At 36.4% G+C, this 13351-nt stretch overlaps 1 protein-coding gene and 1 pseudogene across 1 annotated transcript; both read right to left on the bottom strand.

Moving 5' to 3' along the window:
• Positions 1 to 5316: 5316 nt before the first annotated feature.
• Positions 5317 to 6252, bottom strand: LOC130041714 (olfactory receptor 4F3/4F16/4F29-like). The gene has a single exon (XM_056133956.1). The coding sequence runs from the start codon at positions 6250 to 6252 to the stop codon at positions 5317 to 5319; it is 936 nt and encodes a 311-aa protein (XP_055989931.1).
• Positions 6253 to 12344: 6092 nt separating this feature from the next.
• LOC130042091 (olfactory receptor 4K3-like) lies at positions 12345 to 13069 on the bottom strand (annotated as a pseudogene).
• Positions 13070 to 13351: the final 282 nt, after the last annotated feature.

Here is a 13351-nt window from a genome sequence, read left to right as displayed (position 1 = left end):
AAATTATAAAAAAAGATTTCCATCTCTCTCAGAGATCATGGCAAGCTACTGAGAGTATCCCGCCCACCAGCAGAGCCTGGCAAGCTATCTGTAGTGTATTCCTTATGCCAAAACCAGTAATTACAATGGGACTCATTCCCCTGACCCAGAAAGTTCTACCAACATGGCAGCGTTAAGAAGGATGAGAAAGGAGATGCTGATAAAATCTCAAGGCGAAACTAGGCTGCAAAAACGAAGAAAGACAAAAATGACTGTCTGTACTTTCAATGCACGTACACTGGCATAGGATGCATCCATAGAGGACCTGATGTTACAAGTGCGAAAGATCAAGTACAACATCATTGGTCTGACTGAGACCATAAGGCATCAATCACATCACACCATCTTCAACACTTGATCCAGGCACATTTAAATTAAACTTTTTTTTGGGTTATATTTATTTATTGAATCACTGTGGGAAAATTTACAAAGCTTCCAAGATTAATTCTCAGTCATACAATGATCAAACACCTTTCCCTTCACCAGTATTTATTTTTCACCACCTAGAACCCCAATATATCCCCCTCCCACCCCTCCCAATGCCTGTGAGGCAGATGATTTCTACTGAATTCATTCTCTACTTTGATTACATTCATTATTTTGACAAAAAATGAACCATTATTGTTTAGAATTTCCCCCAACAATCAGAATTGCTGAAAAGGCATTGTGAAATAATTTGTTTTCTATAGCTGGTTATGAGAACCATATTATGTTGTGCGGCCACTGTGATATTTTACTAGGTAGGTCTGGAGGGATTTCTACCAAGAGCCAGATAATTATGAGATTTGTTTCTGTATGTCTGGTGTTATGGCCGTGCCGGAGAACCGCTCATGGGGGGCAACTGGTGACCTTGGTAGGGCATGAAAGACAAGTTGATACTGCCCCCGTTCCCTTGAGACTGCAGTTGTCTCGTCACTACTGGCTAATACCTGGCTTTCCAGTAAGCTCCGAGTTGGCAGCCACCTTGCTGCCAGGGTGGAAAAAGGTGGAAGGGAGCAAAACCTTTCCCTCCCGGGAAGGCATGCCGCAGTAGTTTAATGCATAATTCATTCACTTTTGTGCCGCAGGCTGCTGGGCTCTGGATTAAGTCCTTTTGCCTCTGGAGCCATGGCCGTGCTGGAGAGTCGCTTGTGTGTGTGTGTGTGTGGGGGGGGGGGGGCGCAACTCGTGACCTCGGCAGGGCATGAAGGACAAGCCGGTACTGACCCCCTTCCCATGAAGTCTTAGATTTTTACTTATGTATTTACTGTTTATTTTACTGTTAATAATAATGGCATATTATTTCCTAACCTGGTGGTGCTCAGGGATTGTTCGTGGCTCTTTGTCCAGGGATCACTCCTGGTGAGGTTCACTGGCCCATGTGTTTGAACCCAGGCTGGTCATGTGCTAGGCAAACACACTGCCCACTGTACTATCTCTCCAGCCCTTTAGGTATCTCTTCAATTGTTATCATTAATCTAATTCTTACCTTTATCATTAATCTAATTATTTTTTTAAATACAATTGTAAATTGAACTTTTACTTGACGTTTTTCTCTTCTAGTTTGTTATTTACGCATAGAAATGCAACTAATATTTTTATATTGATTTTGTAGTCTGCAGTTCACTGAGTAGGTTTATTGTTTCTAAAAGGTTTTTAGTAGAGTATTTAGGATTTTTGTTGTTTATTAAAGTGTCATCAGCAAAACAGTAATATTCTAAGTTCTCTTAAAATTTTCATCCTTTAATTAATTTTTCCTGCATAATTGCTGTGGCCAGAACTCTAATACTATCTTGGATAGTAGTGAGACAGAACATATTCATCTATTGCCTAATATTAAAGAAAAATCTTTCAGTTTTTTTGTCACTGTTTTTGACATTGGCTAAGTGTTTATTGTATATAGGCATTACTCTGATGACGTAAGTCCATTATATCCTCATTATATTAATAGTTTTAATTATTAAATTCATGTTGAATTTTGTCAGAAACATTATATTCATTTATTGATAGGATTATGTGAATTTTTCTTTTTTATTTTTTATAGGATACACACAGTGATGCTCAGAGGACCATGGATTCTGGGAACCAAACCTGGGGATTCAGGGCATGCATTCAGTCTGTTAAGAAATCTTTCAAGCTCCAGAATATAATTGGTTTTGATCTTTGTTTTATTGATGTGGTACATCACACCAATGGCATGTTTTTGCTTTTGGACCAACCCCATTGCTCAGGCCTTACTCTTAGCTCTATGCTCAGGGATGACTCACAGTATGGCTCGAACCCAGATTGGCCACCTATATCACACTAATTGATTTGTATATGTTTATTTATATCCTTGTATCCTTTGAATAAGCCCCATCCAATCATGATGTACTATTGTTTTAGTTTATAGTCAAATTTTATCTGCTAATATTTTGTTGATGATTTTTGTATATATGTTCATCTTTTTAAGTTATGTTTTCATTTTTTGGTATAACAGTAATGAACTCATAGAAACTTTTGGGGAATAATTCCTGTTTTTCAATTTTCTGGATTATCTTTTATTTATTTATTTATCTATTTATTTGCTTTTTGGGTCACACCTTGCAATGCTCAGGGGTTTCTACTGGCTTATGCACTCAGAATTAATCCTGGTAGTGCTTGGGGAACCATATGGGATCCTGGGAATCGAACCCAGGTGGGCCAAGTGCAAAGCAAATGCATTGTCTGATATGCTATCACTCCAGCCCTAATTTTCTGGAGTATCTTGAGAAGGATAGGTAATAAATCCTCTTTGAATCGCTGGTGGTATTTACTAATCAACACATTTTAATTTGGAATTTTGATTCTGGGTAATTTTTATTATTGAAGTAGCCATGATTGTAATTGACATGTACAGGTTTCTTACTTTTCCCTCCTCTGATCTCAGATGATTTTGAAATTCCAAAAATTTCTCTATGTCTAGTAGGTTCTTCAATTTAGTAGCATAAAATTTTTCATTGTAGTCTCTTGTGAACTCTTTTATTTGTTTATTTGCACCCATATTGTTGTAAATTTTATCCAATTGACTCCAGTGTAAAAAGAATAAGAATACAATTTTCTGCTTCTTGTTTTTTTCTTCTTAGTATTATAACTAACAAACAATAGCAGATAAAGGAAATATTCAAACATATTCTTTATTTTCTGTGATGAGTTGCCAAAATTCAGAAGGAAAAATATGTTTTCTGTGTCCAGCAGTTCAGAATTTGAAAGATAAAAGCTAGCTAACATCACTCACATGTGATATAGAGAAACTAAGTAAGGGAATAGTAAAATCCAAATGAAAACAAACCCTTAGACTCAGATTGTAGAACCGATTATTAGAAGTAGAGGTCAAACGGGGCAACTATAGCCTCATGGGAAGGGGGGCGGTACTGGCTCATCCTTCACGCCCTACCAAGGCCATGAGTTGCGCCCCACGATTGGCTCTCTGGCACAGCCATGGCTCCAGAGCTAAAGGACTTAATCAAGAACCCAGCAACTTGCCGCAGAAAAGTGAATGGACTATGTGTTAAACTATGGCTCCATGCCTCCCTGGGAGGGAAAGGGTGTTGCTCCCTTTCGCCTTTTTCTTCCCCTGGCAGCAAGGTGGCCTCCGCCTCAGAGCTTATTGGAAAGCCAGGTATGAACCAGTGGTGATGGGTCAACTGCAGCCTCATGGAATGGGGGGTGGTACTGGCTCATCCTTCACGCCCTACTGAGGCCACAAGTTGCCACCCACGAGCGGTTCTCTGGCATGGCCATAGCACCAGACGCACAGAAATCAATCTCGTAATTATCTGGCTCTTGGCAGAAATCCCTCCAGACTTAATTAGTAAAATATCAGAAATCCAATATGGTTTTCTGATATTTTAGAAACAACATCATATAGTTCTTATAACCAGCTATAAAAAACAAATTATTTCACAATGCCTTTTCAGTAGTTCTGATTATTGGGAAATTCTAAACAATAATGGTGCATCTTTTGTCGAAATAATGAATGTAATCAAAGTAGAGAGAGAGAGAGTTAAGTAGAAATCATCTGCCTCACAGGCATTGGGAGGTGTGGGAGGTATATTGGGGTTATTGGTGGTGAAAAATAAGTACTGGTGAAGGAAAAGGTGTTTGGTCATTGTATGACTGAGACTTAAACCTGAAAGCTTTGCAACTTTTCCCACTGTGATTCAATAAATAAATATAATAAAATAAAAAAAAGTAGTGGTCAGAGAAGGTGGTGAAAATATGAGAATACTTAATGACACTCACATAATATACATACACACACATATATATACACACATATATGAGATTTTCTGTATACTTGTGAATTTTCCCGTTATATATACTCATTCACATATATACATATACACATATATATTCTTAAAATTTTGATGTTTATTTATTCCAGAGAAGATGATACTCTACAAGAATACCTAAAAGCTTATCAGGTAGTCTGTTTCAATTTTCTAGCATGCACAGTTTAATGTGTGAAGATGCTAAGGATTAAATGAATCACTAAAAATGTAAAATTATTCCAGCTTCCTTTCTAATCGATTGGAAAAAACTTTTTAAGTCACAGAATTTATATTTTCGCAGAGCCAGGAGGGTAGCATCTTGTATCACGTCTTACTTTTCCACCCCTCTAATGATCTTCCAAAGCTAGACTGCAAATAAACTAACTTAAATCAAAATTTGTTTTGAGGTTTTTTCCTGAGGAAAAATAAACTGAGTAACTAAAGCCGAACTATTGATCATGCATTTATAGGTTTTGGCACTTTCTTCCCTTAATCAAAGCAAATTTGAAGTTCACTTGAAAATTATGAGTACAGAAAGGATGTTCTATTTCGACAATGCTAATAATCACAGTTTCTCATGAGAGTCTTTTAGTAGTCACTCTGTTTGCAATAGCAACCTGTAGCATGGTGGATTTTCACTTGTCATCATATGAGTGAAGATAATGAGTAAATGTTCTACAGAAGAAGTAGAAAACTGGGGCTGGAACAATAGTACAGCAGGTAGGACAGTTGCCTTGCCTGGGGCTAACCCAGGTTCCATCCTCAACACCCCATATGGTCCCAAGAGCCTGCCAGGAATGATCCCTGAATATAGAGTAGGAGTAAGCCCTTAGCACCACCTGGTGGACCCCAAAACAAATAAATTAATGAATAAATAAAACTTTAAAAGAAGTAGAAGTTTGTTGAATGAGGTAGATATATCCAGGCTTAGCCACTCTGAATGTCAACATCCAATATCAAAATGTCCAGTAGACTGATGTATTGTTTCAGAAATCCAAGCTCAGATTCAGTCTGAAGATTTGACATAATGTCCCTGTTTGCTCAACTTTTTTATCACTACTTTTATGTCTTTGTTTCTTAATGTATAGATAACAGGATTTAAGGCAGGGGTGATAGCAAAGTCAACAACGAACAAGTACTTATCAATTGATGATGTGGGGAAAGGCCAAATGTACAGAAACAGGCATGGTGTGAAAAAAAGAAACACGACACTGATATGAGCTGATAATGTGGCGAATGCCTTGGATAAATCTGAGCAACGTTTCCATGCAGTTACCAAAATGAAAGCATAGGAGAGGATCAGCAGGAAGAAGGTGGCCATAGTCAGGAAGCCACTGTTGGCAGCAATAATAAATTCAAACATAGTTCCATCTGTGCATGCAAGTTTTATGATCCTGGGAAAGTCACAGCAAAAACTGTCTACCTTATTAGGACCACAAAAGGGCAAATTGATTACAAATGAAAACTGAAACACAGCATGGATCACACCAAGTACCCAGGCAGCAATTACAAATGAAATGCATACTTTAGGGCTCATGATCTTCAAGTAGTGGAGAGGCTTGCAGATTGCTGTGTATCTGTCAAATGCCATGGCTATAAATAACACCATCTCGGCTCCTCCTATGAGGTGGATGAAATATGCCTGTGCCATACAACTTTGGAAAGAAATTACTTTGTAATCATTTAAAAGGTCTGCAATCATTCTGGGTACAGTGGTTGAGGAAACGCCCATGTCAATGAGGGACAGGTTGGCCAGTAGGAAGTACATAGGAGAATGTAAGTGAGAATTAAAAATTATCAACAGCACAATGAGGAGATTTCCCAGGATAATCCCTATATAGAGTAAGGAGAATATCAGCATGAGAAAAACTTTAGTTTCCCAAGAGCCAGAGAATCCTGTCAGCACAAATTCAAACACCACAGAGGTATTTAGTCCATCCATTGACTTAAACGGAAGAGCTGATTTCAGGTCACCTGAGGGTAGAAAACAAGAAAATTTTGAATCAGTTTTTCAACAATATATTTCTTATTTATAGTGAATTTTTTCCAGCTAATATTTAAAATGTATATATGATTCAATCAGATGAGAAAAATAAATGAAGTTATCTGATCATGTAAGTAAAAAAAGTTTTAAATATCTTACATGGAAGGAAATGGGACTACTTTTATTATTCTATTTTTAGACTTAAAAATTTTTTGCTTGTTAATTGTACCTAAATGTGTTGTCTGAGCACTTTATCAGATGTTCTCCCAAGCAAATTACCTCAAGTATTTTCTGTTTCCATCATTTGAACAAGATTTTTCACATTCAAACCTGAAACTTGTGTCCAGAGGTTTCTTATTAGAGATACTGATTTAAATCAACTCATATAATAGTTATTTTTAAAACATCACTAATAAAAATTAAAAAAATCACTTATCCCAGATAATTGTTTGTTATCCCAGGTTACAAATCCTTTGCCTTGACTCACATCACTGAGAATAATAGTGGTTGGTAGTATTTGGTGGATTATGAAGAGGCAGACTAGAAGTAACATTAATGACAGTGGTGGAAGACATTAGACACTCTGTGGTGGAAAGGTATAATTACTATGTATAAAAACCATACATGTTAGGGACTGGAGTTATTGTACAACAGTTGGGGCACTTGCTTGAATGCAGCTGACAGATTTGATTCGTCATCCTATATAGTCCCCCAATTCTCATAAAAAGTGATCCCTGGGGTTGGAGCGATAGCACAGCAGGCAGGGCGTTTGCCTTGCACGCTGTTGACCTGGATTTGATTCCTAGCATCCCATATGGTCTTCCGAGCACCGCCCGGAGTAATTCCCAAGTGCACGAGCCAGTAGTAACCTCTATGCATTGCTGGGTATGACCCAAAAAGCTAAAACAAAACAAAACAAAACAAAAACCCAAAAAAACAGAAGTAATCCCTGAACACAGAATCAACCCTCAGCACTACTGGGTGTGGCCCCCAAACAACACACCCCCATAAACGTTAGCCCTGAGCACTACTGGGTTTGGCCCCCAAACAACACACCCCCATAAACGTTAGCACGGCAGCACTGTAGAACAGTCCTCCTATTGCTCATCGATTTGCTCCAGTGGTCACCAGTAATGTCTCCATTGTGAGACTGGTTACTGTTTTTGGCATAGTGAATACTCCTCGGGGAGTTTGCTAGGCTCTGCAGTGCCAGCAGGATATTCTCGGTAGCTTGCCCAGTTCTCCGAGAGGCACGAAGGAATCCAACCTGGGTTGGTGGTGTGCAAGGAAAATGCCATACCCTCTGTGCTATCTCTCCAGCCCCCATAAACATTAATATTGTTTAAATCATGTTATACAATGTTAATGAAAATTAAATTTAAATTATAAAATTTAGTTTATAAACTAAGTAAAACCATCATTTATCTTTATATCACCATAAGAATTGATCTGTTTATAACATTCTTGTTTCAGTAGCTCTGTCCCTGGATTTTTGACTTCTACAAAGCCATTTCCCTTCCTTCTTCTTACCAGTTAAAAATTCATCTATTTCAGATAGTGGGGTAATATTCTAAATTTTGTGAGAAAGCTGTATTCCAGCTTGAGAAGCACACAACTTTCCAAGATTATTACTTTATTAATTTTCTTTTGGACCTGGAGTAGCTAAAGATGGTGCAGGTAGTCAAAGATAGTGGAGTTTAGTATGATATAAATCAATTTCATTTGTTATTGGGTTAATTTTAAAATAAAAGGATAAATATTCAAATAGATGTAATTTTTCCTGCTTCAATCTTTTTCCTACATGTAATGCTAATCTTATGCCTAAAGATGAAGGAAAGAGACTTCAATGCATATATACAAAATACTATTAAAATTTTTTTAGTACCTCAAATTTATTGACTAACTTAATCAAACCAAAGTTTACCATCTTGTGTCATTTCGTATTCCAAATACATAATTTAGATTTTATTGGAATATATTTCCTAAACAGAATGATTAGGCTTGTGTTTTCTGTGGGATTGGAAAGCAGCTAATTCAGTTGTGAAGTGGTAAGATATTTTGAATATAATACCACATTCACATTAGAATTTTTTTTATAATTTTGGTCTCTTGGTTGTAATTATTTGGAAAGGAAATGAATGAATACATAACATGTATTTCCCCATACTGATGCTTTATTTATCGCATTTTGGATAATAATATTAAATGAAAATATTAAGGTATTTTAGACTAAAGAAAGGATTTTGTAAGTGGATACAGTATGTCCTATGGGTTTAAAAATGAATGGATATGAAAAAATCAGTAAATCTACATAAAATGAGATGAAAACACATAAATAAATGAAGGAAATCTCTACAGAGATAAAATTCTCCTCTTGGAAGTTGCACGATGACGCATGGGTAAATGTTTTAGGATTTTTCCTTAGTTTATTCAGTTGACAAGATTTCAGATGTATGTTTGTTTTTCATTTATATATTGTTATACTTTCAGAGGTTATATTTATAATTGATGATTTAAAATAAATATATCCATATTTAGAAAATAGGAATGTTATTGAGTCATTTCTGACATATATAATCTATTATATTATATGCTGGAGTGATTATATGCACAGTGGGTAGGGCATTTGCCTTGCACACAGCCAGCCCGGGCGACCTGGGTTTGATTCCTCCGCCCCTCTTAAAGAGCCCGGCAAGTAACAGAGAGTATCTCGCCTGCATGGCAAAGCCTGGCAAGCTACCCGTGACGTATTTGATATGCCAAACACAGTAACAAGTCTCACAATGGAGACATTACTGGGCACGCTTGAGTAAATCGATGAACAATGGGAGGACAGTGCTACAGTGCAGTGCATATTTTATGCAGTGTAATGTATTTGAGAGCACAGGCACAAGGATAAGTCTATTTGCTTTCTCAGATCTTCCTTTTAACTGCAGTGTTTCTTGAGTTACTGAACTGTCTGGTGTGTCAGTTTCCTTACATCCACTGCAAATATAAGAGGAAATTCTTCATATGATTACATGGAGAGGAAAGGAGTTGAAAAATGGAAGCATTAAAAAATGTAGTGGTAAATATTAGCACTAAGTGAAAGTTGTAATGTGATTCTTCAAATGTCTTTTCAGGAAAGAGCCTCAGAAATTTCACATTGCTAAAAATAGTTGAATAATCTGGCAAAAAGGAAGTTAGCCTGGTATTTTATGTTGTGTCAGTGGAAATAAAATATCCAGCAGAAGACAATAATTTAAATCTTGCTTTAACTTTTATGCTGCTTATATTTAGAGAAATGAAAGATTTAATGTATTAACATCCAACTTTAACAGATATTAGACAATTGGAAAATATTTTTTATTTTTCCTGTCATATGATTTTACTTGAGCATAAAAGTGGAAGGACACAAAGCAACACGGTTTAAAAATCACTCAAATAAAGTGAGTTTACAAAGCAACAGATTGATAGAGAATTAAATTCTAAAACTAGGAATGGAATAATAATGAAGGATCTAGATGCCAGAGAAGCAAAACTTGTTTTTACCTACCTGAAGAGAACAGGTTTCACTCTCATCAGCTTCAAGAGATTAGAGACCAAGATGTTATATCCTTAGATTTATTATTGCTATTTAAAACTTTTTACAAATAGTTGTTATCATCAGGGATGAAAACAATTAGCAAACTGGGTATTAGTGACTAATATCTACTTTGTTGCTGACTTTTTATAGAAATTAGGTCCTTCATTAACATTGGCTTTCCCCCTAGGGTCATTATTATGAGATACAGAATGACAGGGAAATGAACAATTCAGTGTGATGAGTAGTAATTGTATAGATCTGACCATACTATTTTAAAAGTTAAGATTATAAATGTTCATATTTTTATTGGTAGGTATCAGAAAAACTGATTTCATCTTTTTGTCATCAATGTCATGTTAAGGACAAAATAGAACTGATTATCATTAAATGTTAATGTTATTTACAAATTTGAAAATTAATGAATGGGTATTTGAAAAATTGTGAACTACCAGAATGGAGAAAAAATTTTTTTTACTTGGATTGTTAAAACTTGATGAAAAAGAAAAGTTTATCCCCCAAATTTACAAAGGCCATTAAAATAAATAAATTCTTATTTTACTAGAAAATAGAAAACAAATTACAACTGACCTCCTCCGCCTCCCCAACACACACACACACACACACACACACACACACACACACACACACAGTGGCTACATTCCCACATCATTCAGTGGTTTCTGAATCCACTTCTGAACCCCAAGAATACTATATTTTTCCCTACACATTCATAGCTATAGTAGTTTTACTCATAAATTAGACACAGTAAGACATTAACAGCAATAAGTAATAGTAGATGAATGTGCTGTCTCTCCAATTATTTTATTGTATGTACAATTTCCAGGCCATGTTCTACTGAAAGAAGAAAAAACAGCAAACAGAGGATTGGAGATAAGGGCAGTCGAATACACATAATGTGGAAAGAGCTTTGAAGCATAAAACCATGTTATAATTGTGGTAGCAGTCTAGAAACTTCCATTCACTAAATGTTCCTTAATGCTACTGCTGCTTTATCTTAAATTTTAAAACAGTAGTGGGGGATTCATGTACAATAGTTCAGTTTAAATAAGTCTTCTTTTAAACATTTTCTCAATTTGGGGAAATTTTGCTTTCAATTTTTTTTTCTAAGGAAGCACAATAAATTCTAAAGCAGAAATCAAAAACATAAGCACTAAGGGTAGGTAGCCTAAAATTATGCAAGAAAACTATATACATAAATTCTTTCTCATAAGTCATTCAAAAGTAATTTTAGTACCTGCTTATTTATTTATATTTAACATATGTACTATGCTACAATTAAAATTTTAATTGTGAACCTTACCCGATTTTGATCATTGTCGTTATGATTGACAAAATCTTCATCTGACTCCTTTAGGAGGGAGAAAAAAGGCTTTGTTGTTAACACAGACTTTATTAAATGTACAGAAATGACCTAATATCTCTGTCTCTGAGGTAGGTCAATACTTGGCCTCATTATACTGATTACCAGTCATCTGAAGTATCGTCAGGTAGATAGCTTGCAATATACCTAAAAGTTGTTCCAGTTAAAATGTAATTCTTGTGGTTCATTTAAACATCTACATCAATTACTAGTATCTTCCTTCACTATCATCACAAACCTTCAGAGTTAAAGTAAAAACCTGAGTGCTGAAAGGAGGTAAAGTGATGTACATGATAATTTTTGCAATACTTGTATTGCAAACGACAGGCTTGAAATGAAAAAAAAGGAGGAAAAGAGGGAAGGGAGGGAGGATAGGAGGAGAGAGAGACAGAGAGAGAGAGAGAGAGAGGGGTGTCTGTCATAGAGGCAGGCAGGCTGTGGGGCAGGTGGGGGGAGTGGCAAGAGTAAAACTGGGGACACTGGTGATGGAAAATGTATACTGGTAAAGGGTTGGGTGTTGGAACATTGCATGACTGAAACTCAATCATGAACCACTTTGTAACTGTGTGTCTCAGGGTGATTCAATTAGGAAGGATAAGTGAAAAATTGAGGCCAAGGATGTAGTTGCTCAGTGGTAGAGGGTATACTTTGACTGGCCATAAATAAGAACACAAATACTACAAAGTAAAAGTTTCATATTTAATTAAAATTTTGCCCTGTGGGATTCTAGAAAGAGTGTAATTTTTCTTCTTTAGAAGGCAAAATATATTCATAATTAAACATGAAAATTGGTGGTTTTTCAGGCTTCACAAACCACTTAATATGCACTATCCTATGTAGGCATTACTAAAGGTTTCCTTTGAATTCTATCTCTACGGTTGTTGCTTGGGATCCCTTTTGTGGATATCCCAAGCTGGGTATAAAGTGATAGCTATCTCCTCTCTGATCTGTAACATCACTAGTTTTTGAGGTTTTAGTGATTTCATACTTTCTGGTCCCATGCTTTTAAAACGCTAAATCTTAGTATTGGATATTTCATTATTATTACTACTGTTAGTACCTCCTTAAGTCTCTCTTCCATAGAGTATGTCATTATGTCTTTCATTAAGTGCAGGTGGAGAGTGCCTTGGAGGCCCCATCCTTGGAGCGAAGGCAGACGGTGACAAGGATGTAGGTGTAGGAGAGCATCAGGAGGAAGAAACAGCTTGTTGCAAAGAACCCACTGTCAATATTTATCAACGTTCCTATGGTTTGAATATTCATGCAGGCTAGTTTGATGACCAAAGGGATATCACAGAAAAAGCTGTCCAATATTCTTGGTCCACAGAAGAGCAGATCTAAAATCACGAGCAATTGACTCATGGAATGCACGAAGCCAATGATCCACGATGCCAAAACTAGCCAGATGCACTTTTGTATGTACATGATGCTGGAATAATGGAGTGTTTTGCAGATGGCCACATACCTATCGTATGCCATTGTCACAAGCAGGACCATCTCAACTGCTCCAAAGACATGCACACAGAGTATTTGGGTCATACATCCACCAAAGGAAATAGTCTTGTTATCCTTTAGAAAATCTGTGGTCAGTTTAGGGGTGGTTACTGAGGAAAGCAGCAGTCAACGAAAGACAGGTTGGCCAATAGGAAGTACATTGGGGAATGGAGATGTGGGTCAGTGATGATTAAGAACACAACGAGAAGATTTCCAACAACCGTCATCAGGTAAAGTATAGAAAATGGTAGTAGGAGGAAGGTCTGGATTCCTTTTGAATTACAAAGTCCACGAAAAACAAATTCAGTCACCACAGACTGATTTGCTTCTTCCATTTGGTTCAGTATGTTCCTATGTGACAGACAGAAAGAGAAAAAAACCAGAGCTTCTAGAGTAAGGAAGAGAACTTAACATTTGCATTTCAGATAAAGCCTTCACATGTATTCTCGTTTATCTCATATTATCATATGTTCTTATATATAGAAGTTTCTCAAATAAGTCCCATAAATACTGACATTTCTAAAACCAGTATGTCTGTATTGCATATAAGAAATTTGAAAATGTTTCTCGTACTTCTAGTTGGACACAGCCTTATCGCTTAAGGAGAGCTAATTTAA

This window comes from Sorex fumeus, unplaced genomic scaffold (assembly GCF_029834395.1).
Source record: "Sorex fumeus unplaced genomic scaffold, SorFum_2.1 ptg000098l, whole genome shotgun sequence".
Classification (NCBI taxonomy): domain Eukaryota; kingdom Metazoa; phylum Chordata; class Mammalia; order Eulipotyphla; family Soricidae; genus Sorex; species Sorex fumeus.
Note: the sequence above shows the minus strand (reverse complement) of the source record. Positions and strands in the feature narration are given on the sequence as shown.